The sequence below is a fragment of the Rhipicephalus microplus genome, chromosome 8 (genome assembly GCF_043290135.1).
Source record: "Rhipicephalus microplus isolate Deutch F79 chromosome 8, USDA_Rmic, whole genome shotgun sequence".
NCBI classification, from domain to species: Eukaryota; Metazoa; Arthropoda; class Arachnida; order Ixodida; family Ixodidae; genus Rhipicephalus; species Rhipicephalus microplus.
Window position 1 is genome coordinate 15,087,670 of NC_134707.1, and position 26,872 is coordinate 15,114,541.

Sequence of the window (26,872 nt, forward strand, 5' to 3'; positions counted from 1 at the left end):
ATCAGTCATGCATAACCCACGGACTTTGTAGAGAACAAACGACGCTGCTTTACCGGATAAGAACCGCCTCCGCATACACGCCGGCTTGATCGTTCAAGACTGGACGAGGCCTTCCTCGTTTTGTGCCACGCGTGGTGACATCAGCGACATCGAACATTTCATTTGGCTGTGCCCGCAGGTTGACAGAGAAAGAACAGAGATGGTACGCAGCTTGCAGAAAAGTTGTCAAAAGCACGGGACATTTGAAGATGTCAATTTTACAGAAGGACCCGCGGTGACCAGGAGGAGCGTACAACGGATCCTGATGGCTTTCCTGCGAGACACTGGGCTGAATGGCATTTGGGGTCCCTTATAATTCAAGAGATGCTCAAGCGTAACAATTGCCAGCCATTTAGGTCAGGCTAACTCCGCGTTTGCAACATCGCACCCACCACCTACGTCGTGACACGCGTGTCATGATTTTCATGTTTGGACGAGTCATTTATCTTCGTCGCCTATTCACGTCACGCACGTAATACAAAATTTGGTACATAAGATGCTAGCGAAATGGCGGCGAGCGCAGTATAGGAGCGTAGCATGTATACATGTAGTGACATGCAAGTCATGTATGTTTGAACGTGTGATTTACCTTTGTCATCCATTCACGTAGCGTAATACCCAATTCGGTGTATGTGAAGCCAGTGAAACGACTGCGAGCATATCGTGAGCGTGGCATGTAGTCATGTTCTTACATTTCATGGTTATCATGTTTGCATCAGTCATATCATTCGTTCAAGTCACGTCATTCTTTCCTCCATGAGTCACGTAATACAAAATTTGGTAAATGTGAAGCTAGCGAAACGATTCCGAGCGCATCATGAGCGTGGCATGTAGTCATGTTCTTACATGACATGCATGTCATGATTATCATGTTTGCACCAGTCATATACATTCATAATGCATTCATGTCATGTAATACCAAATTCGGTAAATGTGAACCTAGTGAAACGACCGCGACCACATCATGAACGTTGGGCAAAAAAAAAATTGCCGCGTATCTGCATGTTACACTGCAAATGTTGTCGAAAGACGATAGTTTGCGTCTGGAGTGAGTGAACAAAACCGTTTATTTGATGTTGTTATGCGCAAGAAAATCGGTGAATGGTATATTGGAGGCGCCGCATTAGAATGCTTCGAGCGCGCTGCGGAGGCGAACAAGTGCATCAAGACACGTCACACGTGAGACATGAGCGCTATCTGGCAGTTATCTTGGAAAACGAAGCACGCACGCTGCGTGCGCCCCCGTATCGGTGGTGATAAGGTGTTGAACGCAAGGCGAAGGGTAGGTGCCACCACCGTGTCGTCTTAGCAAAGCGTTGGAAACACTTGCCTTTTCATGCAAGTGTTGCCTGGTCAGCGCTACGTGATCAACGCTACGGTCCTCGGAATTACTTATGTATGCCTTCTCTAGTAAGATACACACATACAGAATATTGACGTGTTGTTATGGTGTCTCAGGTATGCGCAGTATTTGCTTTTTAATTGACATTCGCACAAGCATGAACGCTGAATCTTGAGCAATATTTGTGGGCGCTGCGGATGGGGTCAGCCGTTTGGAGTATCGTTTGGCTACTTTGGTGTCGTTTAGGGTCCCGTAAGGAGCGGAAATAATGACAAATGTACGGATAGACACACAAAAAAGTTTTGCGTTGAAGGTCCCCAAGAAAGACTATCGTCTTTAAACGACGCGCTCCTTCGCCTGCGAGCGTCATGACCTTGAGCAGGTTCGTCGTCTATTTGGTGTTGGTTGCGGTTAAAGGTAAGAAAATACTCCTAACTTCGCAGATTTTCAGGGAGCACGGTGCATCATCTCTATTTGAAGTGCGATTGCGAATCAGAACAGGATGTTGTTAGCAGTATATAGGCGTTGGCAGTATGTAGTATAGATAAATGGTAGTATATAGGTGGTCTATGGCAGTACCTTTAATAGCCAGAGACGCCGGTGAGCGTCTCTTGCGACGCACTCGCAGGTACCGCGAAGTACCACAAGAGCGCGTGCACCCAGCCTATTCGACCATTCCAGTGACTATAGGCGGCGCAACGGTGCGTCGAAATGGTGGACGAGACGGTAGGTCGCAGAGCGTGAAGACGCGTTCATTGGTTCAAGACCAGAGACCGAACTGCGTCACAGATCAACGCCTCCTAAATAACTATGCCTAGAACGTGAGCCGCGAACGCGCTGCCCAACCCTCTGATTTTACCCTCCTCCTTCGGTACGAAGGCGAGCGTCTCTGACGGCCGCCCCAGGCCGCCCCCTGTGAACACAGCAATGCACCCACAATCAGTGATGCCAACCTGAGGCAACGCTTTATCCCTAGAATGACCCCTCAAAAATCTCTAGATAGCAGACAAAATCCCCAGATTGCATTTTTTTTTCTTTTCGCACGTTGGTATTCACCTTTATTAGTCTAAACGCAGCTTGCTCTTCGCCTCGTTTGCCCTGAATCTCATTAGAGTTAAGATATAGCTTACTAGCAGCAACTGCACCTCTTTTTTTCAATATTTTCTGTGGAGCGATGTGAATTCGCTTCTTCGAGCAGACGACTCTGGTTTCACAGCAACACCTCTTGAAATGCTCTTGCAACAGTCTCTTCTCTGTATGCGCAAATTACTGAGGCAGCCGGCCGAGGCTTGCAGGACGACGAAAATGCTGGACATCGTGACACGTAACCCTTTGAAGTCTTAATCACCATACATTTCTTTCTTCATCCGCTTCAAATGCGATGGAGTGATCTGGAAAGTGTAGCAGGAGCTGTCCGTCATGGTTCTTTTTGCGTGCAGCAAGCCGCACAACGCGTCTGTTGACAACCTGTTTCTTTGCTTTGTTTTCAGCAGATTTACTTGCGAAAACACACGTTCGACCGCAGCGCTGGAGTGTGGTAGGCACAAAATGTTTTTCAAAAACGCTGACAACAGGGGAAACTCTTGTGATCCATCGCCTCTTCGCATCTGGGATACGGCGTGCCAAAACTGGCTCGCAGTCAAGCCAGCGTGCTCACTCAGGTCTATGTTGCGGAGGAGACGCCACTCCCTGTCCAGTTCATTCACTTCATTTTCCCTCACGATCAGGGGAAATGAGACCGCAAGGGGCGCGATTGATGGAATCGTCTTTCCCATGACAACTTTCGGGTCCAGGACTCGAAGGTTCTTCAACTGGTGACTTTTCAGGGGGAACCGCAAGTATATCTGACGAGCGGCTTCGATGAAAAACTCTAAGCACCGCAGCCTAAAGTTGTGAATCTGGTCATCGTTTAGGCCGTGTGTGCCACCGGATAGCACTGCAGTTGGCTTTGCTCCGAGATATATTTCCTCTAGTGGCAGGAACTTGGCGGGGTCTTTGTACTGCACATCGGACAACGGCGTGGCCTCCAAGTAGTCCCGCTTGATGTAGCATTCGAGTATGCATTTTAGCGTGCCCGAAACCTTTTCGTGCAGCAAGTGGATTCTGGCTTCCTCGGACTGCATTTCTTTGTTTAGGTTTGTAAAAAAAGGCAGCACGTACTCAAGAAACTCGAGGTAAAGCTTAGTCGACGGGTTGCTAAGCTTCTCGAGAATGGCTTCTGCGGCAAGCACGCGGTCCTCAGTGGCTGCTTTTTTTGAAAAATGAAATCAAGGCCGGCATCTGCTCAACTAGGCGGGTAACAACAACTTGGAGGGACAGCCACCTGGTTTGGCTCGGGTGCAGTAGCTTATGTGGCTTCATCTCTGCGAGCATTTGGACCTCCTAGTATGCAGACGCCTGCTTGGGAGACAAAAAGTAGTTGTACACATCGCGGGCCAGATCCTCCACTCCTCTCGGTAGTGTTTTGCACGCGTAGGAGGCACAGAGATGGAAGGAATGGCAAATGCATTTCATAATGAAAATTCCTGGAATTTGTGCTTGCAGCATCGATGCGACGGAATGATGAGCACCCATCATCACGTTTGCTCCGTCCGCCGCGAAACCGATCAAGTTTCTTTTGTATGGAATTTCTGTGCTAGTAAAGACTGCCTTCAGACTGCTGAAGAGAGACTGGGTGGTTCCATCGCTGACTGGTACCAAGTCAAGAAACGCATCCACTACGTCGCCGTTGGCATTCATCCCTCGGGCGACAAGGGACAGATGCTTCACTATTCCCTTGTCAGTAGATTCGTCGACAAGCAGAGAGAACTTCTGTCTGCGCAAGAGTTCACAGATGTCTTGGCGACTCTGCTCTCCAAGAACATTTTTTACGATGGCAGTGCACTTCGTCCGGCCACAGCTCACATTCTTTGCAATTTGGGAATCATCGCATGCTGCTTTGACAACGTCAACTAAATGCCCCATGACATTAAATGGCAGGTTATGCTCTGTGATGAACGCTGCAAGCCTTATTTCCGCCTCTTTGACAGATTTGTCTAGCTGAGTTTGCCCACTTACTGCAGGCGGATGTCAGCGTGCGGGTCGATTGCAAGCTTGCAGCACTGTTCCTGTGCTTGCAGCTTGCGAGGTGGCGGTCGATTTCCGATTTTCCACCTTTGCAATCAGCGTTGCATCACTTGCAGTAGAAGTACAGGGGCCCTTTTTTACTCGCTGCTAGCCATCCCTTGTACTTTGGTTCAGCTTCCCATCTCGTCAAATATTTTTGATCGTATGCTTTCGCTTTCTTTCTACTCGGCTCACCTTGCTCAAAGTCTCTTCGTCCAGAAGTTGCCATTTCACATGGAGCGCGCCTTCACTTTGCACAGTGAAGGTGCGCGGCGGAGGTGAATTTCGCGCGTTTTTCCGTGCACTGTAAGTCACAATTGCACTTTCACTCGCGAAGCCAAGTAGTCACTTGTGAAGACAAGTTCGGAAAAGTTCCTTCGAGTGTACAGCACACCTCAGAGTTTCCACAGTTGCACTTCACTTGCGAAGAAAAGTTGTCAGCAATACTTTTTTGCAGACTAGTTGGTTCATACTTGAAAAATTGAATTGCTGCACAAACTTGAAGAAAAAACAAGAGAGACAGGAAAGAGTGCAGTAGAAGTAGTAGTAGAATGCAGTAGTAGAACGTCAAACCCGGTCCCGGGTTTGACGTTCGACCACATTGTCGAACGTCAAACCCGGGACCGTGACACCTTTCCAAATACCCCTCACAAGGCCATACCTACTGCAGCTCCACAGTGCCCTATTTTTCATTACAGCTGCATTCCTGGTGCCCTTAGTCATTATGTATCTTTCGTGCTCCCTCAGATACTCAGCAGTGAGCATAATATCAGATACTTATCCATACGCCCAAGTATCTGATATTATGCTCACTGCCTTTGTTATCATTAGAAATCATGATTGCATTTTTTTCTGCTAAACTTCAAATTTAACCTATTTCCTTCATTGCCACAGATATCTATCAATCCCTGCATATCTTCCTTGTTGTTGGCTAATAATACTATATCATCTGCATACGTCAATGCTGGTAATGACTGTTCAATGTGTTTTCCTTGCTATTCGAAATAAAGGCTGAATCCGCGTCGACTCCCCTATAATTTGGCTTCTAGCCCCTGGAATCCCTGGAGTCGCCTGGAGTCTCTAAAGTTCCTGGAGTCCCCTGGAGTCCCTGGACTCGTCCGTACGAAGCAGCGCCTCGGTGTGGAAAAAAAGAGGGTGCCACGCCCACCTCTGGAAACACGCCCGCTCCGCGCGGTTGGGACGGCTGGAGAGAAACCCGCCACGCCCCTGCCCCCCCTCTCGGAGGCCATGAGGGAGCGTTGATCATTGGCGGTACACATATCTCGGGGCGCTTCGGCATGCTCAGTACCACGCACGAGATGGTACGAAGGGCGCATATCAAAGCAACGCTCATAATTTCAACTGCTCTGAGACACGCACTAAAAAAAGTATCTCATATCGTGATACTGAGACACCTGCAAAGCAGCACATACACACATGGGGCCCTAATGCATCGTCTCTACCCAACGAGATGTAGCTCTATGTGCCCGCTTTGCAACGTACCGGACACCCTGGCACACTCGCTTCTTGCATGCCAGTGTATTGCCAGACGTAATCTGCAACAGCACACGACTGATAATGAAGCAGGACGGACGAACGGAGACCTAACCGAAACGTGGAAGGCGAAGCTTGCCCTCGAGGACCTATATATATATATATATATATATATATATATATATATATATATATATATATATATATATATATATATATATATATATATATATATATATATAACGTACAGGAAAACAGAGGAGAAAGAAAAATAAGGACGAAGAAGAGGATAAAAGGACGACTGATAATGAAGCAGGACGGACGAACGAAGACCTAACCGAAACGTGGAAGGCGAAGCTTGCCCTCGAGGACCTGGAAGACCAACAACAACTCGTCGCCAAGGTCAAGAGGGCAGTAGAAGCCAGAGGGTTCCTGGACTAAGGAGCCCTCCCACCTCAGGGTGACACCGGGCATTGCTCGGGGCACTGTTTCAAAATAAACGTTTACTCCTCTCTCTCTCTCTCTCTCTCTCTCTTTCTCTCTCTCTCTCTCTCTCTCTCTCTCTCATATGTATACCCATTCAAGATATGAGGGACACCTTGCAAGCAATGCTTTGAACACTGCAGAAGGCGCAGAAGGGTCACCCACGTGCCGCGATGTTCAACACGGAAAAACTGGCATAGTCGACACTTGCAGTAGTGCGCTGATGAAGCGCGAAGTAGTAGCAACGCTGAAAATGCTTCGCATTTGTCCTCTGTATACCTGCGATGACCTGCGCGTTCTTCGTGCGTCCTCTAAGCAGCGTGGTGCGAGTGTCGTGTGACAATTGATGGCGCTGCTCCTGTGCAATGATGAGACAGGACCTTGAAGTGCCATCGTGGAAGACCTGAGCCCGGGTCACCTAAAGCACTACGGGACAATCTAATAAAGTTACAACTAACCAAAAGGTGAGATTTGAACCCACGTTCCCCCAATTCGTAGGTGAGCATCGTAACTACTCGGCTATCCGGGCATAGCACTGGGGGTGGAAAATAAAACTAAGGATAAGAGAAATGAAAATACCAGAGAGCGAAGTATATCATAGAAGAAAATAACGAAAGGAAGCAAATAAAAAAGAAAGAGAGACAATAAAAGGGGGAGAAGGTAAGAGGAAGAAATAGAAGTAGAGAGAGAGCAACAATGGGGCTATATGTATATATATATATATATATATATATATATATATATATATATATATATATATATATATATATATATATATATATATAAGGAAAGCAGTGTATACATAAGCGCTCGTTTTTCCGTGTTTTTACACAATATTAATGAGATCTAACAGACAATAATGCCAAGGAAAGTATAGGAGAAGATATTAGACCAAGTTGTAATGTAAATATGAAGAAAAGTGGGTGAAAAGATAACTTTGCCGTGGGAAGGATCCGAACCTGCGACCTTCGAATGACGCGTTCGATGCTCTACCACTGAGCTACCACGACAGCTATCCCCCCAGCCACTTTACAGGATTTATATGCTAATTAAACATGGGAGTGTCAGTCAGCGCCACCAGCGCTATATATATATATATATATATATATATATATATATATATATATATATATATATATATATATATATATATATATATATATATATATATATATATATATATATATATATATATATATATAACGTACAGAAAAACAGAGGAGAAAGAAAAATAAGGACGAAGAAGAGGGGAAAAAAAGGGATCGAAGGCCGCCCAGCTGCGCACTTCTTTCAGGCTTCGTACTACCATCTCGAATTACACTAATTTTCTTTCAATTGACATTTCGGGAACAATACGCCCACCGCGTTTGTCACGATTTTGCGCATTCACGTTCATTGACCCCGTGATGCTCCTTCCATAGAATGCTGGCACGGCTACATGTTTTGCAGAAGTAGCTATTGACAGAGGTAAAATACACTAACTACATGGAGCAGCGACGTACACGATAACGATGAAAAAAAAAAGAAAAAAAAGAGCATGCACCGCTTGCCTTGCAAAGGTGAACGGCTTACACCTGTCGCATATTTCATTCAGCATTCCCATACCTGACTCAGCAATACTGAATCAGTGCAAATTGAAAAAAAAAGGAGGCGGTGCTTGATGCTGTTGCACAGACGCCCAATCAAATATATTCGAACATAGAACAGCTTCGCGTAGAACTCGGGCCGCAGTCCACATAGAGCATTTACGCCAAGTCTAATACACCCGTCGGAACCATCGTATAAACAATTCAATATGGTAAGTACTAAATGTCTCCTTTTTTTCAACCATGCTATGGAACTGTTATTCTACTTTCATTTGATTAGTGAGAATTGCGGCTTGAATTTCATGTTAAGGTCAAGCCAATTAATGCTGCACTTAACATCTGCGTACACTAAGTCGGATTCGAGGGTCAGAGCAATCGAATATACAGCAGCGCACTATATCAAGCACTAAGTGTTTTTTTTAATCGCTAGTCGAAGAGATATCACTATGTTATTGTGAATAGCGACGATTGGCACTTGAGGCTTACGTGGAACACAAGCCAAACGCTGCAGAGAACGTCTGCACAAAGTCTAATTCGACAGTCAGGTCAATCATACATGCCACAGAATTCACTACAGTAACGTACGTGATTCTACAAACACTATGAAACAGCTAGTTTACTTTCTTTTGATTACCGTGGATCGGAGTTTGAGCTTCATGTGGAGCACAAGCCAAACGCTGTACAGAACATCTGCACAAAGTCTGATTCGTCAATCAGGCAAATCGTATACAGCAGCTATATAGTTTTACTACAGTAAGCACTGCGTACGTAGTTCTTCAACCGCTATGAGACAGGTAGTCTACTTTCTTGGAATTAGCGAGGATCGGCGCTTGGGCTTCATATTAAGCTCAAGCGAAATGCCGCCCTGGGGGGCTATTTTGGACAGTGTTGAATGACGTCATGTTGTCAGATTCCGCCATTGATCAATGGTAATCGAACAAGTGAGCTACTATGACCTCTCTGATTGCCTTTAAATGCCACCATTATGGAATTTCACGATATAACGGAATTAGACAGTGTCCAGAATAGCACTCCTGGACATCGATACACAAAGTCTCATTCATAACTGAGGCAGTGCAATATGTTAAGTACTGCGAGTCCTTTTAAGAATAATATGGCACATTGATTTTTTTTTGTGATTAGCAATTTGGTGTGCTTCAGCTCCACGTTGAGCTCCTGCTAAACGCTGCTGTAAACATTTTCACAACGTCTAATTGCTTGATGTCTTCTAAACCTTTGGACGTTTGATCATCATTATTTCTCACGTGGCATCAAACCGGCTGTTCACGGTTCCTATTTCTTAATCTTGTTTGTTCATTGGCCGGTGTTAAGACGTCCACTACGGCCCCGCCGCGGTTGTCTAGTGGCTAAGGTACTCGGCTGCTGACCCGCAGGTCGCGGGTTCGATTCCCGGCTGCGGCGGCTGCATTTTCGATGGAGGCGGAAATGTTGTAGGCCCGTGTGCTCAGATTTGGCGCACGTTGAAGAACCCCAGGTGGTCGAAATTTCCGGAGCCCTCCACTACGGCGTCTCTCATAATCATATGGTGGTTTTGGGACGTTAAACCCCACAAATCAATCAATCAATCAATCAAGACGTCCACTACGTGCTTTTTTTCACGTGATTCCTAGCACTCGCTTTCCATTAATTCCTGTGAACTTGCCATTATCTATAACTTCGAAACTGCAAGCTTCGCGGCTGCCGTGTGTTAGAAGAAGCAGCATTACGAAGCGATACACGTGCATATCGTACAACACGAAGGCGAAAAAATGTCAAAGCGTTCGTGAGCCGACTATATAATTCTGCAAACGACGACGGGACGAGCACCGGCTTGAGCTAAGAATGGCAGTGAAAAACAGAGATGGTACTGCAGCAAGTACCCAGTGAAGCGCCGAACAGCGAAGGACGGTCGCTTGCGTCAGTTAGTCCATTTCAACATAGGTATAAGAGTGCACAAAACTGGAAAGCACAACACTCTGTGTCGTTCTTTCTAGTTTTGTTACATGTGCCGCTTAGTTTGTTCCATGTGCTTGTTACAGACGTGGCTCGAACAGCGAAGCCCCACGCCAAAGCAGATGTCTTCCCCACGGAAATGCAGGCTGCACAAGCGCGGTGTATTCAATGGAGCCGTTTACCATTTCTAATGTTCACAACCAAAGCGTCCCGCAGCATCTTACCCAAGGAGGTTTTGAAAAAAATATATGTGCTAGAGTGGAAGCTCCCGCAAGGCTCTGCCAGCAGTAGTCAAGGCTGGTTTTGCCCTCGAAATATCTCAGAAACATGCTCTTTTCTGGTGGTGCCCACTTAGACATCAAGTGGCTTTGATTTGTTTGTCTAGAGGCTACGTTAATATTAAATTAAGTTATAGTTGTTTCCGGAGGAATAATCTGCAGAGATTAGTATTGGTGACTTAATATCCAATAAAATTTGCCTTAAATTGGAGGCTTTCTAAAGAAATTTAGTAACTCTTCTGAGTACTATTTTACACGAAAAGGTTGTCACATTAAACTCTTTGGGCACGTGAGGAAAACGCTCCTTCTTAATCGCCGAACGCTAACAGCTCAACATGCCCCTTGTAAGATGGCTGCCGCACCCACCATCTTGAGGTTGGCACGGCTTCACTCGTGGGCGAAAATTTCCACTCCAGCAATGTTTATTTAAACCTCTTGGTGTTACCCTGCGCACACGTATGAGTGGTGACGTACACCGGCCCACGTTGCGTCATCCTGCACTGAGGCTCTGGCTTACCTCATAAAACGCCTTCAAAGACAGCTGCTAGCAGTGATTCTGAGTGCTGCCAAGTGCGCCGCCGAAACGTCATAGCCTCCCCACTTAATCCGAAGAACAGCACAAGTAGCATTGTAGAATTTCGTTTTCAGTATGTCGGTGCTCGCAGAGCAGAGCAGACGACCCTGCCAGTGATCCCGCCTAGCACGTCACGACAAAATGACGCCAGCTTTTTCCGGTGGTGGGCCTCGCGCTCGATAAAAGAAGGATGCAAAACGGGCTTGCGTCAGGCCTCACGCAAATTTCGTTTCTTCTTTTCCTCGCCGCAGTCGACTGGAATGACATTCTCCGACGAGGCCAAGGCAGTGAACGAGGCGCGAAAAACGGACAAGAAGTACCGCTACGTCATCTACAAGGTAGTCGGAGAGAGTGTCATCGACGCAGAGGCAACGGGAGAGCGTTCAGCCCCACTCGAGAACTTCTTGGAGGAGTTGCGACCGAGAGAAGCGGGCCAGTGCCGGTGCGCCGTGTACGACTACCCTGTCACAGCAGATGACGGAACTACCACGGACAAGACATTCCTTATCACATGGTGAGATCCAGCTGCTCATTTTAATGGGGGTCGTCACTTAAAGCCAACATGGTGAAAGAAAGGGGGGGGGGGGGCGATTTTCTTGTGTTCAGAAGTTAACTTGTTATCTTTACAAGAACCCGCTCACAGCATAAATAATGTTAATTTGTCCTTAATACCTAATTAATGATAATCTATCGTGACAGGTGATTCGAGGGTGTATGACCTGAACTGAAAGGAGGGGGTATGGGTGCTGACACAAGCTGTTGGGGGTTGGGGGCAGTCGCCCACTGCCTCCTTTCTCCTCTGGATCAGCCAATGAGTCAGTGATACATGTGTTGTTTGTGCTCAGGCACGCCTGGACTCGACTCTCCGCTCACAAGAGAGTCGAGTCCCAGCGTGGCTCAAGAAAGCAAACTGTGGGAATGAGAGCTGATCGAAGAGAGAAAAGCGAGTCACTTCATCGAGATGGGATAGCTCACGGGCTGAAAAACGGTGGGTGCCCTGTGACACTCGAACCTACCACATAGGATGCTAAGTAAGTTCAGTGACTTTGGCAAAAGGAAGAGAAAGCAAACCTACAAATACCTAATGAAAGACAAGAAAGGTTCACAATTTTCGGTAATAATTTGTGTTGTGTTGTTCGTCCTTATCCACTCAGAAATGCGGTGGCAAAGATTTAACACAGTTGGAAGATAAAGAGTGGGTTTGGAATTGTACAGTACATAGTTACATAACCACATATGTACATAAATGAACTTAGGGCTTAAGCTTTGCAGTAAATGCTGATGAAGAGGTGATTTCGGCGTTAAAACTCTATTGATCGCCTGTCGTGGTGAATGTAGTTCTGGCTTAAATCAAATGTATATATTCTTCATACGCAGGCTTCCTAACGGAGCCAACACGAGGCAACGGATGCTGTACTTAAGCGCATATGAGACACTCCGACAGCAAGTCACTGGGATCGATAAGTTTCTCGAGGCGGCCAGCGTCGAAGAGCTCGAGGATTCGATGAAAGGTGCTGTGTGGCAGTGAAAATATGATGTATTGCAGACAGACGAATAAATGGTAATGAAAAAATTGCATACTTAGATCGAAAACAATATTTTCAATGTATCGTCACTCGGTATCGCACCACTTATTTATTCTGCTTTATGCAAGACGTTGCAACTACATATGCCACAGGCCTTATACTATATTTACCAATTACTGTTATATGGGCTGTCTCAAAGACAATTACTGAACACCAATCTAGACGGTAAGTAAGTTCGCATCTTAATTTTATTCAAAAATATGCGTCACCTCTGCGTCACGTGTACACTAAACAGTTGCGCTGGCAACACAGACGTGCGATACGTGCAAATAACCCTAACGTTACGTCACAAAGTCCGCATCGCACGATTGTTTGTGCTCCAGCGGATCTGTTTCAGTGGTGTCAGTGCAGGCCGTGCACATTCAGAGGTCCCGTTGGTCAGTAAGCGTACGTGCGTACGACAATTGTCGTCTCGCATTGTGGAAAGATAAGGCTTTTTACGTTAACAAAAATGCGAGACCTCTCTAGCCAGGTAGACGTGACTGATAACGCATTCTGGAATGGAACGGCGCTCAAGTTTAGCGAGACACGCAGACTCGAGTATAGTCGGACTATGGCGCTGAGCCGAGAGGCAATCGATTCTCAGCCAACTTGCGATGCGTAACGCCTCCGGGCCCATTTATACAGGAGACCTTGTGCACAACTGCGACGCTACAATATCGACTGCAATTATGATAAATATTTCAGCTTTGTAAAAATTGGCAGATCCCTCGTAGAGAGGGAATCGATTATATGCGAAGCACGATTGAGTATATAATGTTGAACTAACACATTCAAATCACCACAACATTACGAGGCGGACGTAAATTATGCCGTACATGAATTCAATGTCATGATTATCATGTTTGCGCCTGGCATTTGTGCTCGGTCGTCCATTCATATCCCGTAATACCAAATTTGGCATGGGAAGCAAGCGAAACGGCCGCGAGCGCGCTAAGAGCATAGCATGTAGTCATGTTTCATATTTAGGTTTTATGAGAGTGGGTGAATCCCAGGTACAGTGGGAATCGACTATATGCGAAGCACGAATGAGCAAGGTCGAATTGTCACATTAAAATCAGCAGAGCGTATCATGTAGTCATGTTTTAGGTGGCACGCATCCACATCCATCATGCATAACCCATGGACTTTGTAGAGAACATGCGACGCTGCTTTACCGGATAAGAACTGACTCCACATACACACCGGCTTGGTCATCAAGACTGGATGAGGAGCTTCCCCGTTTCGTGGTGTTTGTGGTGACATCGGCGACATCGAACATTTCATTTGACTGTGCCCGCAGTTTGACAGAGAAAGAACAGAGATGGTACGCAGTTTGTGGAAAGGTTGTCACAAGCACGGGACATTTGAAGATGTCATTTTTACAGAAGGACCCGCGGCGACCAGGAGGAGCGTACAACGGATCCTGATGGCTTTCGTGCGAGACACTGGGCTGAATGGCATTTGGGGTCCCTTATAATTCAAGAGATGCTCAAGCGTAACAATTGCCAGCCATTTAGGTCAGGCTAACTCCGCGTTTGCAACATCGCACTCACCACCTACGTCGTGACACGCGTGTCATGATTTTGATGTTTGGACGTGTCATTTATCATCGTCGTCTATTCACGTCACGTAATACCAAATTTGGTACATAGGAAGCTAGCGAAATGGCAGCGAGCGCAGTATAGGAGCGTAGCATGTAGTCGTGTAGTGACATGCATGCCATGTATGTTTGAACATGTCATTTACCTTCGTCATCCATTCACGTCCTCCATTCACGTCATTCATTCACGTCATTAATTCACGTCATCATTGCTGATTGCTATTTTATGACAAAGCAGCGTCAAGCCACGCGAAGTCGAACGGAACCAAGATTACGAAGGTGTGACGAATTTGCGTGCTACGCATCGTTCAGATGCTCGCTGAAGCGCCGTGCGTTGCAGCTCCCACAGACACTATAGCACCGTAGTTCCCTCTAATGTATTTATAGGAAACTCTGTGCCAGGTCCGCCACCCTCCGAAAGCTTCCTGCAGGTAACGCGGTTTTCCATTGCCTCTAAGACAGGAGCCACCTCACGTAGTCTTTGCAATGCCTCTGTGACCCGGCCACCGTTGACTACGTTGTCGTGCGAAGACGTCATCATGCGACGTCACTGCTACGTCATAGTGTAATGCCGACTCGGAACGGCTGTCAATTTTCGCGTGTATTGAGGCATCTAAGCCTTTCGCTTTATATAAATGCTGGAGTACAGCCGACATGACATGACATGACAAACAACTTTATTTGGTCCTGAGAGGCAAGGCAGCGGGCCAACTATGTAGGTCCCCACCCAGCCGTTGGCTAGTCCCATGTCGGAACAGAGAGGCCATGCGTCTCCGCTCGTTCACGGGCCCTCTGGACAGCCTGAAGCTGGACGTCTTGTCTGGGGTCTGTGATTGCCGTCGTCCAGTCTTCTTCTGTTTTAAAATCCTGTAACGCAGGGCACTGCCAGAGCATGTGACTCAAAGAGCAAGATTCACCACAATCTGGGCAAAGTGGATCAATATCCGGATGAAGCATGCTCAGAAAGCCCCTAGAGGGGTAAGACCCCGTCTGGAGCATGCGGAGCGTGCTTGCTTGTGATCTGTGGAGCTTATGATGGGGAAAGGGAAAAGTCTGTCGCTCTCCTCTGTAATGAGATGTTATCTCGTGAAAAGTAACGAGAGGATCACTGTGGACGAGCTCTCCCGAACCCACCCGAGAGACCACCCCGTCGCGGCTTGTGAAACCTCGCGCACAGTCGTGGGCTATCTCGTTTGGGTTCAGGTGACCCGGCAGTACGTCTGGTCCCATGTGAGCGGGAAACCAGACTATGTGATGAATAACATCTGAGGGGGGTTTGCTGTGGAGAATTCTGGCTGCCTCTGTGGCTATCAATCCCGATGCGAACGCCCTAACGGCCGCTCGGGAATCGGTGTACACCGTGGTGCGTTTCGTGTCCAGTAATGCCAGCGCTACAGCAGCCTGTTCTGCTACATCGACCAAGGAGGTCTTCACTGAAGCTGCCGAGACAAGTTCTCCCCTGTCATTGACGACTGCCACGGAAAACTTGCTGCCGCCGGCGTGGCGCGCCGCGTCCACAAATGTCTCTGTTCCGGAGAGGTTCTTTATGAAAGCCCTAGCCCTCGCCAACCTACGACCTTTATTGTGTTGGGGATGGATGTTTCGTGGAAGAGGGTCAACAATAAAGGAATTCCTTGTTTGATAATCAAGCTGCGTAGTTTCTCCCTGATTGAAGATAGGACGGAGGCCTGCCGCATCGAGCAGTTTTCTTCCTGTTTTGAAACTCGATAACCGAATTATTTGTGCTGACCTTTGCGCTTCAATTAATTCCGAAGTGGTGTTGTGCACTCCCAACTTCAGGAGTACAGCCGAGAATCGGGGATCTCACCAGCATAGCGAAGAATAAAGGGGCATGCACGCGAATGTGCTTATAAGTTCCTCTGACGTGAAACCATCCGCCTTGCGCGAAACCTAGGCAGGGGCAAAGCATGCAGCGTGCCGATGTTTCCCAGAGCAGAATAATTATTATTTACTGCTTCACTAGCTACCGGTCCCCTAACACACACTCATTTTGCAGGTTTGTTTCATAAAGTCGTGTTTCATATAGATGACTTTACCATAGAGAGGACGCCCGTTTGTGTGTCTGGATTTAGATTTTTAAAAAAATTGATCGTGCTTAGTAAATTCTGTAGAGGATTCAACACATCTGCTAAGCCAAACGTAATGTTTGTGGATCGTGACTTCCAACCTGTAACTCGTAATATGCATAGCATGGAGCATTAGGAATTGGTAGGATCTACTCAACTTTCATGGCGCATTCCCGTTTTTCATGGACCGCGACGATGACATGACACGCCGACAGAAAGGCCGAGACCATATAATAGACAGAATTAGTTGCGCGTCCACAGCAGCCAAACAGACGCGGCCTGCCATTGCAAATGACTAGCAGGCCACGTCGGTGCGGCTGCTGCGGACGCGTGCCTAAATCAGTCTAAACCCAAAAGCAGTGTTTTTCTTACACGCCTTTATATAGTTTCAACCGTGTATACTCGGCGACAACTTTTCTTGGCATTGGAGCCAAGGCTATACAGAGCCAATTCGCGGGCATCCTATACCGCCAGTGAATGTAGTTCCACAACAGCGCCCGTATTTTCACCGGCATATATACACCATTTCACCGGAAGGAAAAAAAACATCGCCATGATGGGCTGTCCGCGGGAGTACAAAGGATATAAGGGCGCAGCGTTTCCAGTGCATTTTCGAGGGGACGTGCAAATTTGCACAGCCCAAGGAGGGCTATGGCGGCGCCCAGGGAGGCGTTTATGAAAAGGTGAATAGAAGTTCCCCCTTTGTTTTCGATGGGGAGCTATTTGAGACTGGACGCAGCTGCCACCATTAAGATAGTCGTATTTACTTTAACTTATTCGTTGTGATTTCGCGTTTCCGAACGCGCGAGAAAGTCCCACCTTTTCACGTGCACCTCAAACGTGTCTGCATGAAACGCTGATGGTGCGCCCCCGTCACTTTCCATGGCTACTTCACGTAGTGCTGCATGTGCAGAAGCTCCGCCTCCGTAGCTTTCTCTTCAACGCCAAGAAAAGTTGTCGCCGAATATAGTAACGTCGCACGTGCACCATGATGTGTTGCGTTCGAGTTACAAGTTTCCTTAAAGCCTGTTTCACATGCAAGCGAACGAGCGGCGGCGGTCGCGGCGATGAGCGGCAGGAGGACGCGCGTTCGTTTCACATGCGCCGCTGCTGTTGCGCGACGCCCGCCGCTCTAGCGGGCAGTGTTGTTCGCGGAAGGCGCCGGTCAACCGCTGTTTTCAGCGGTATCTGGAAGCCACGTTCTTCTCCAAGTGTTCTTCATTTGGCGCCCCTGTGCTACGATGTTCATCATCAATAGCCGCTCGACTTTTACGCGTCTGTACACTGATTGAATTAGTTTTAACATGTATCTTACAACAAATAAGCAACGTTTGCAGTTGATTTCTGTTTTGTCCTGGCTTTTTCACGTATGATTCTTGTTTCGCGCTCATATGTCTGATATAACTGACCAACCATGGAGAAGCAAAAAAAAAAAGTGTTTGCTTGTATGGTTTTATTATACAGCTGTTCTAGCTAGGTGAATGCTTAAGAACTGCGAGCGTGTTTTGTGCAGCACTTCCCATGTTTCTCCGATTCATTGCTTTTGCTTTCAGCGATTTAACATTGGGATGCTGAACGAGGTTTCTGTCAGCCCAGTATACACAACTCGCAAAATTTATACCTAAATATTTGTACCAGTTCATGCGAGTCAAAATAAGAGTTTTTATAAAAACTCTAAGTAGTAAGCTTCGGCAGTGCTTGTGGTCACCCTTTGGCTCGTGCAAACACATCCTTCATTGGGGTTTTCTGAATGGCCTACATCTCTTCTGGTGCTCGAATTCGTATGCTTCCACCCTACACAGTAAGCCTCTTAAATTTTTCAATGATTCAGTAAAGCACTCCAGGAAGAGTTTCACCAGCGGCAGGTAGCATAACATACGTGATACGCTCGTTGTCCCGGTTCTTTGGCTGCTGTATATACACTTGTGCGCGGCGCAGGTAAGAGACTACGCAGCAATTCTTGCTTTAGCTTGCATTTGCGTCCATAAATGCTGCGGTGGTGAGCAGGTAAGCCGAAGTATGACATAATTTCACACAACACACCTTTGCCGTCGGCACATAGCGACATTCAATTGGTAGCATTCGACCGTGTAATTTAGATGCATGCTTCTAGGCATGTATTGCTGTCCTGGTGCCTGAAATCAACAGCTGTTCTTCGTTATCTACGCAGTGTATGTTGTGCTCGCGACCGAACACCTATTTTCGCCTAGCCAGCCGCCCATTCCTGCACTTAGTGTCACGGAAAGCAGCTGGCCAGTGTGGCAGGACCTGTCGACAGCCTGCAAACTTGAGCGCTCTGCGGTGCAATTGCGAGAAAAGCGTCGCAGAGGACGCGGACAAGTAAGCCAGGGTTTTAGTGAGAAATCGAGGGGAGAACAAAAATAAAGGCCCCTGATGAGTGCCTTGGTTCCCCGAACCATGACAACAAGCTTCGCGCCCCTTCTTTGTTGAGTCACATCACGAAATTCCTTTTCAGTGACCTGTGTGGAATGCTACTTCTTAAGTCGAGTACCGTAGAAGCCGTCCTTGCTCTGTCGTTCGTGTGAAGCCTTTCATCTATGCACCGCGTCACCAAATGTCATCATTTGTTAAACCAGCAACAATTGCTGCGACATAGAAGTACGGCGTGCCATGCGGCTTCTCTACGTGGGAATAACTTTCGATGAAAACGCAAAAACAGACAAAAGAAAGTAGTAATAATGTTATTGAAATAAAAAAGGAACCGCACGCGATTGTCACTACGGCGAAAGCATCGTCGAGAGCAACGAAAGGAAAACAGCTGCACTTCGACTTCACCAGTGAACATGACCATTTCAAGCCACGACGTTTACCTTATGGAAGTATGCGACTTCGGCAATTTGTTCCCAAAGAATGCTCTTCTTATGGTTCTTGCGGAAATCCTCCATCTTGACGTCCCAAAGAAGAGATCGTTTCACAACTTCTATCAGCGAATTGTTGAAAGCAGCGCGAAACATTTGTGAGCCGGGAGAGGACGGATGTCGTCTGCTACTCAGTCGGAGCGAGTTGTTCTGTTGAACCAATTCCTCGCAGCGCGCGCGTCAACTTCTCGACACCACCCCCGTCATCACGTGTCAAACGACGTCACTGGTCGCTCTGCCGCTTGTGCCGCTAGCGAATTTTTCCAACTCTGGTGAATTTCACAAGGGCGTCTAGTCGCAGTGGTAGAAACCTGTTTTGGCCCCGCTCTTGGAGCAAAATAGCTCGCATGTGAAACAGTCTTAAGATTTTCCAATTTCTGGACAAATTTTATTGGAGATCTAGTCATCCATAGTAATCCCTACAGAGTAGTTTCGCCAGACACAACGAAATGTTATTTTATAGTTAGCCTATAACGTTTGCATTCAACAGACAAAAACCATGTTATCTGAAAGCGGGCACTACCCTAAATAGAGCATTATTCCCACGCAAACCAGGAGCAAACCATGGCTTAACCATTGCCGGTACAAAATAGTTGTTGAGATGATCAACTCAAACATTATTTTTTTTTCAATCCTCCTTGATCTGCATAGCACGCGCGTCACGCCAGCATTCTCGCAATGCAGCAAAAAAAAAAAAAGATGAAGAAGAAAACGAGAATGCGTGCAAGCGACCGCCGGTTTCTTTCCACAGTTGCACAGCCCCGGACGAGCTGGCATGCGCAAACACAGCTTGTCTGGTTGTAGATAATTGCGCAAAGCAAAGAGAACAAGTAACATTCCACCGTTTTGAAACTCCTTTCACGCTGGCAACAAGATGGCGGATGCCGGGAGATAGGTTGCGTTTTCGTCTGGGTGTATATAAGGCAATCGAGTCGCCCACTTCGCGTCAAGCCAGCCTGCGTGCACGTAACAGGAGCGAGAGTATTTCGTAGAGCGTCCTGTGCTTCGACCAGGGAACAAACTTAGAAACTGCCTCCATGGTAAGCAACATTGCCTTCTCTTAGCCCTTCGCTACCCTACATTCGCTAGGTAGTGTATATCTACTCTTCTACTCCGTAATCTAATTTTTAAGACGAAGCTCTAAAAGGCGTGGGTCTGTCCATCCCTTGTATGTATGTATGTATGTATGTATGTATGTATGTATGTATGTATGTATGTATGTATGTATGTATGTATGTATGTATGTATGTATGTATGTATGTATGTATGTATGTATGTATGTATGTATGTATGTATGTATGTATGTATGTATGTATGTATGTATGTATGTATGTATGTATGTATGTATGTATGTATGTATGTGTATGTATGTATGTATGTATGCGTCTATGTATGTACGTACGTACGTGTGTATGTATGTGTATGTATGTATGAAGTGAAGCAAGTTTTTCGAAACTGACCAACATGGAACTCGGGAGTCGGGGCGTGGTGATGAAACTTTGCCTCCCCTGTAAAGAACATTAGGTGCAACAGCGATTGTTGCGGGAAAGTATAGTAAACAAACTATGCGATGAAAACATGCGTTATGTTCCTGAAAACGCACCACTTCGGTTGATAATACGAATGTCAAACTTGCTTTTGCGTTTCTTGAAAATGTCCGTTTCTTTCCGATTTCGTCAGTTATTTGCTATGTGCATCTCTGTTTTAATACTGCAAAAGTGCACTAATTGGGAATTCTCGTCTTGTTGCCGGCGTTATTGTACGGAGACGTCGGAGCAGCCCAGCTGCCTATACGAAGCTTCTATTCTGCTCTTCCTTCTGTTTATGCATGTATACATGTACCTAAGTGGCAATAAACTTCAACATCAAAAACTTCAACATACTATGCGGAAAAAACGGCGCGCCAAGACGTGGCAACGAAAAGAAGCGCATATACACGGAGCTAACCAGCAATCGAATCTATTGGCGCGACATTGGCAATCATTGCCACGGTCAGCCATACAGGCGACGTAAACAAGTGCAGCTTCCAGTGACGGGCCTGGCGCCATTAAGTTTTATCGTGTCCTGTTTTTTTTCGCCGCAGTCGACTGGAGTGACGGTGTCCGAAGGGGCCAAGACTGCGTACGATGAGTTGAGAAGGGACAAGAAGCACCGCTACGTCCTGTTCAAGCTCACCGAAGGGAATGTAATCGAAACGGACACCACTGGAGAGCGTTCGGCCACCGTCGCGGACTTCGTGGAGAAGCTGCGGCACAGCTATGCAGACCAGTGCCGCTGGGTCGTGTTTGACCACACTGTGAAACGCGAGGACGGGGCTACAGTTGACCAGAAAGTGTTCATATGCTGGTAAGTACAGCCAGTAGGGGAGTAAATCCAGAAATTTAACAACTTGCATGGTGATCTTGCCATGGCGGCCATTTTTGTTAATAAATCTAGCTTTTAGGTTTAAGACCACAGATATTTACGCCTTTTGCTGCGTCGTAAGTCAGTGCCTTCTTCAATTTTTTTTTAAATGGAAGAGGCGCTGGTAATGCGAACGGGAATTATCACCACCATGAGCCGTATACACTATTAGAAAAAAGGTAGCAATACTTCCTAACTTTGTGGTAGTAATTGTTTGTCACATATGTTACAACTCTGGTAGTAAGCAAAGTTAGTAACGGTGAGGACGGTAACAGTTACTACCATTGCTGTTACTACCAGCATTTAGTAACCGTTACCACCCATGGGTAGTAACTTTTAAATGTTTCAAGAAAAAAAGTAACGGATACTACCCTGCTCATTCATTTTGGCATATTATTTCTCCATTGCTAATGTTAGTCAGTCAATGTTTCATTACTACGAAACTTCGGGTAATCTAGCGTGGTGTGCCACGATCGCGAAGAATACTAGACCTAAGAAGTTACAATTTTTGACGCATACAGTATGAAGTAAGCGTGGGGTATATATAGCGCCTACTTTGCAGAGGCATGTCTGGCACAGGGGAACACTTGTGTTTCAGGATGGATTACAAATGTGAAGCTATAACACTATATTATACTACCTGGTTAGGTGTGTTTGGGGACGTAGCACAAGACTTTTAATCAGCCTTAGTTATAAAAAATTATATGTCATATCTATTCATTATAAAACGGCCACAAAAAGGTGGTATGTACAGTGGCCGAAACAAAGTATTGAACTTATTCAGTGCATTTCAATGCTTCACAAGGCTAGTATATCAGCGGTGAAAAGGTAATAATCGTTCTTGGGGTTTGACTTGCCAAAACAAAGGTAATATTTGGAGACATGCCGCAGTGGATTAATTGTGACCGTCTGGTTATTTTCCTCTACCGGTCTTGTTAATTTGCTGTAATTTACTAAGTTTTTTTGTAGTTGTATATTAGAACGTGAGTAGCATTTGCTTATGGTTCGTTAATTTGTGCTTCTCCGTTTCGACAATATCAGAATGACATTTACATATCTCGGTTGCGTAATTTAAAGCAAAATGTATTTTTTATCTATGATTATCTTCTGCGTCATTTTCCCGTTTAATTATAATACGTGGAGATGGTTCCCAGAATAAATTATCGGAATCAAAATCACACTATTTTGGATTACATAGTCAACAGCCTGGTATCAAAAAAGTAGTAATGGGGCAAGAAAGGTAGTAATGTCTACAGTTACTACCTCTTTTATTCCAGTTACTAACTGTTTACTAACGTAGGTGGTAACAGGTCTCAAAAGGTTAGTAACGGCTGCAGCTAGTGACTTTACTAACATAGGTAGTAAACACGTACCAAAAGGTAAGTAACGACTCAAAAAAGGTAGTACGACTGCAGTTACTACCTGTTTGCTTGCAGTTGCTACCTTCTTACTAACTTTTTTTAAGAGTGTACACGCTCTTTTCATCTTCTCCTTCACTACTACGACACGTGCGCCACTTTCTACGACGTGGAACACAAAAAAACTGCGGCGGGCGAGTCCGCTACTCGACTAGAAATCACGTAACACCATGCAACTGCTCGTGTGGCTGCTAGAATGATCTAACATCACGTAACTGCTCGCGTGAATATCCCCCAATGTCTAGTCACGTGACCAATTTCACGTGATGATGATGATGATATGTGGGATTTAACGTCCCAAAACCATCACATGATTATGAGAGACGCCATATAGTGGAGTGCTCCGGAAATTTTGGCCACCTGGGGTTCTTTAACGTGCGCCCAAACCTGAGCGCACGGGCCTACACCATTTCCGCCTCCATCAGAAATGCAGCCGCCACAGCCGAGATTCAAACCCGCAACCTGTGGGTCAGCAGTCGAGTACCTTAGCCACTAGGCCACCGCGGCAGGGCGACCAATTCCACGTCGCAAACCACGTAAAACCTATTCACGTGACTAGAATCACAATATGTCACCACCTAACCGTTAGTCACGTGCCAAGTCTAGCCAAACCTAGCCATACTGCTACTAGCAAACTCTTAGCATCCTTTGCAAAAAGCTTGGCATCAGTAGCAGAACCTATAGCTAGGTCGAAAACTATATAGCTGCCCGGATAGTCCCAGCCTTGCGCCACTAAGCACAAGCTGCGCACTGACCGAACGACAGTTCTGTCTTGCAAACAGCGGTAGGCGGCCTCGACGTACTAAGGCGCTTGTTGCGACTTCGTGGTGCGCAGGCTCCACCCGACCCAAAGCTCTCCACCACCTTCTGTGATCACGTGACAAGATGCACAGCAGCTGTCAAGCTGCTTCCGAGTACAGCGCGTCGTGGAGCTTTGGTGGGCGATGTTTGGTCGCCTTGTCCGGAGTCCGGAGTTTAATCTAAGTTAAATGCTACTATCATGGTGTTCTAGTTTTCCTGGTTTTTGGCGCACGGGGCATTCTATGTTGCGGAAATTTTTCTATCTGTATCTGTTCGTATGTTGTCTCTTCCTCCCTCGTAAGCCTTGGATGTGGGCCGGGAGAGCATTGCCGCTCGTTGCAGTGAAAATTGACTACGCATTTGTATGTCACCCCCCCCCCCCCCCCTCTCCGAAATTTTTCTATTTTGCTTGCGTACGCCACGGTCAGGCTAGAGAGGAAGCGGCGCACGCTGTCATGAAAGCGCGTGCCGCACCCTCTCTAGTCCGGCCGTGCGTACACATACACGCACAGATACAAACGTATGCATAAACATACATACATAAAGCATAATTGAGCCTCCCCTCAAAAAAAAAAAAAATTCTGGCAACGCTCACGCCAAACGGTGCGAGTTAGCTGCAGCGGTAGGCGGAGTCGCGAATCACGGTGTCATCGCGCTTTTTGTAGGGCGTGCCCTTCTGACTGAAATTGAAGCGCTGTAATTTTCATGCACAGGAGTCCGGAGCAAGCCAACGTCAGGCAGCAGATGATGTACGGCAGCTCAAAGGATATACTTCGAGTGCAACTCGTTGGAATCAGCAGGGAACTCAAGGCGTCTCGCGTTGAAGAGATCGAGCTCGAATGAGATGAAAACAGCCGTACTGCGATAGCACAGTATACTACGCACTATATTATGGACAAACGAATAAAGAGAAATAACGAAACTGCACAATAACGAAAGTGTACTTGTTCTCTTTGCATGTATATATAGCCGCTCTATGTCACCACTGGTGCTCTCAAAGGTAAGGAGGTTCAACCCGCTCCCCAATTTTGTTCTATATTGTGCGCGTGATGCATGCGTTTCTATCTACAACAGGCACTGCGCCGTGCTCCCGACCGGGCTGCAGAAATTAGGTGCCTTTCTCCTCTTCTAACCACTACCACCCCCACCACCCTATCTATAACACGTGTTTCTAGCAATAACAAACGTCTAACAAAGTTTCGGATTTGCCCGCTATTCTTGTAGGTTTATCAGTGATACTTTGACAACGAAAACAAAGACAAACATGAAGTGGCTTTTGCGCAGATGACTCCCCAGAGAGGAAGTCAATCTTCAGGTTTCCATTAAATATTGTAGGTAGACCAACGTATGAACAGTGCTCTAAAGCCCGTTCCATAAATTCGATAAATGGTGCTACAGCACCGTTTGGAGTCGTATAAAGAACAACTAGCATGGTGTTCAGGCACTTCACAAGCACATATTCATAGGGAACATCTATGATTGGGTATTCTTAAATAACTTCATAATTAAAGTTGCTTTTAAGGTACACAGCAACGCCTCCTCCTCTTTTGTTAGGTCATGATACTGATATGCAGTTGTGTCATGAAGAGCTTGCAGCGGGGCAGTCATTGGAAAACCAGGTTTGAATGCCAAGACGTTAATTCATGATCTAAGTTGTCAAAAGAAGGTTAACGGAGCCATGTTTGTTATTAAACTTCGTGCGTTAAGGTGAGGCGAAGAAAATTGCTTGGTGCCACGTAAGGTTTGGAGATGCCTAAATGAATCAGCATCGTGATAGTATGTTTTATATTGTGTAGCCATATGCATATATGATACAATAACAACAACAAAAAATAGTGACATTCTCAGAGCTATCTCATGAGGTTGTGGTCACTGGATGTCTTAATCCATATTACTCCGTCACGTTGTCTGCGCAGAACAAAGAATTTTTCATCCTCGACCCAGGCCAATCGATATTCCATTTATCTCGCCTTCGTTTTCACTTGCCAGAACAACCGCTTATTCTGAGAAGTCACGTTTCGCTTGATAAAAATCTTTGATTTCTTTTTTCTTAGCTCACCTCTTTTTGCAAGCCAAGCGTCACAAGTACACTAGGCAGGAAAACGCATTATATTAGGCGATGACTCAGCCCCGTCTGTGCCTGCTCTGGTGCGCTGCTGTCGGTGGGCGGCCTCAATATCCTTTTCAGACAATTTTTCAACTCTGGTTCATCAGCCAAAAGACTCAGTTTTTCTATGACTTTCCCGTTAGTTTGTTCAGCTAGTCCATGGATTTCCAGGTTAAGGCGTCTGCTATATTGATCAAGGTTATTAAATTCTTGCTTAAGCAATTGCACTTCTGGTTCATTAGTCTGTGCTTCGAGTTTCGGCAAACACGTCATCATACTTGCTTGACCTTTCCTGTACTGACCTTTCAATAGCACATACAGTGTAAGCAACGCCTACTAGAGCATCAGCTTGCGATTTAATTGAAAGGGGCAATGATAATTTCATCCGAATTTCACCCACTTCTTTTGCAAGGCTCATTTCCTGTTCCGCATTTTCTAGTTCAGCGCTCTTGCTGCTTCGAGCTTTTGACGTTTCACAAGCTGCGCAGCTCCACGTGTTCTTCACCGCTGTAGATTTCTTCTTACATGCCGATTCTGTTATTCCTGAACATGCACCCAAATGATACGTGTATTTAGACTCTGAACACGACGGGTATGGTGTGTTCCGCACAACTTCATGACGAGAAACGCAAGCGTCTGTCATATGTTAGTAGGGAGTTTTAGAATACCGTTTGCAAGCGCTGCGGGCGTAGCGGGCGCCATATGAGCTTTAGAATAGCGTTTGCCCTGCTGTGATCGGCAACGCGCGATCGCAGCGACACCGTAGCCTCGAAACCAGCGCTTGCGGGCCACATGCGGGCCGCCGTTACCGCACGCAATTTCGGATTTTTTGGCGTGCGGTCCGCGAACGCCGACTCACGTTACGACGCATGCGCAGTGGCAGCGACCGCACCGCAAGGGCTCGCGGTGCGCTATTCTAAAACTCCCTAGTTACTCAGCAGCGGCGGCAACCACGTACTCAACTGGGATGTACTTAATTTTACATACAGACGAGCACCAACCTGGGAAAAGGAAGACGGTTTCCTTTGGCAGTCAGTCGACGAACCATACGGTGCCACCGCTACTGATTGTGTGCGACAGAACGCACGATGTCTTCTTCTTTTATTACACGTTTTCGGCGATGACGTCAGGCTTGTAATCCCACGTTGGTGCCAC

General features: G+C 46.4%; 2 protein-coding genes across 4 annotated transcripts in view; both read left to right on the plus strand.

Annotated features, from left to right (window-relative positions):
- Positions 1-24,548, plus strand: part of LOC119164167 (cofilin/actin-depolymerizing factor homolog) — a 39,265-nt gene extending 14,717 nt beyond the window's left edge. The window contains exons 1-3 of one of the 2 annotated variants that reach the window (XM_037416287.2): positions 19,870-20,028; positions 21,072-21,334; positions 24,324-24,548. In XM_037416287.2, the coding sequence (XP_037272184.2) occupies positions 20,026-20,028; positions 21,072-21,334; positions 24,324-24,453 (396 nt within the window). In that variant the 5' untranslated portion in view covers positions 19,870-20,025 and the 3' untranslated portion in view covers positions 24,454-24,548. Of the gene's footprint in view, positions 1-19,869; positions 20,029-21,071; positions 21,335-24,323 lie in introns of those variants that run through there. The other variant, XM_075871148.1, reaches the window with a different exon arrangement.
- LOC142768828 (cofilin/actin-depolymerizing factor homolog) lies at positions 8,109-12,432 on the plus strand. Of its 2 annotated transcripts, XM_075871144.1 has the most exons (4): positions 8,109-8,261; positions 11,106-11,368; positions 11,700-11,842; positions 12,232-12,432. In XM_075871144.1, the coding sequence occupies exons 1-4, from the start codon at positions 8,259-8,261 to the stop codon at positions 12,273-12,275; spliced, it is 453 nt and encodes a 150-aa protein (XP_075727259.1). In that variant the 5' UTR covers positions 8,109-8,258; the 3' UTR covers positions 12,276-12,432. The 2 variants fall into 2 exon arrangements, with proteins under 2 accessions (XP_075727259.1, XP_075727260.1); XM_075871145.1 differs by lacking the exon at positions 11,700-11,842 and having other exon boundaries at positions 8,111-8,261.
- Positions 24,549-26,872: the final 2,324 nt, after the last annotated feature.

What these genes read in the sequence shown, in the direction of transcription:
- LOC142768828 (XM_075871144.1), top strand. An exon ending in AAGACATTCCTTATCACATG is followed by an intron (nt 11,369 to 11,699) that starts GTGAGATCCAGC and finishes GTTTGTGCTCAG; the next exon opens with GCACGCCTGGACTCGACTCT. An exon ending in AGCTCACGGGCTGAAAAACG is followed by an intron (nt 11,843 to 12,231) that starts GTGGGTGCCCTG and finishes CTTCATACGCAG; the next exon opens with GCTTCCTAACGGAGCCAACA.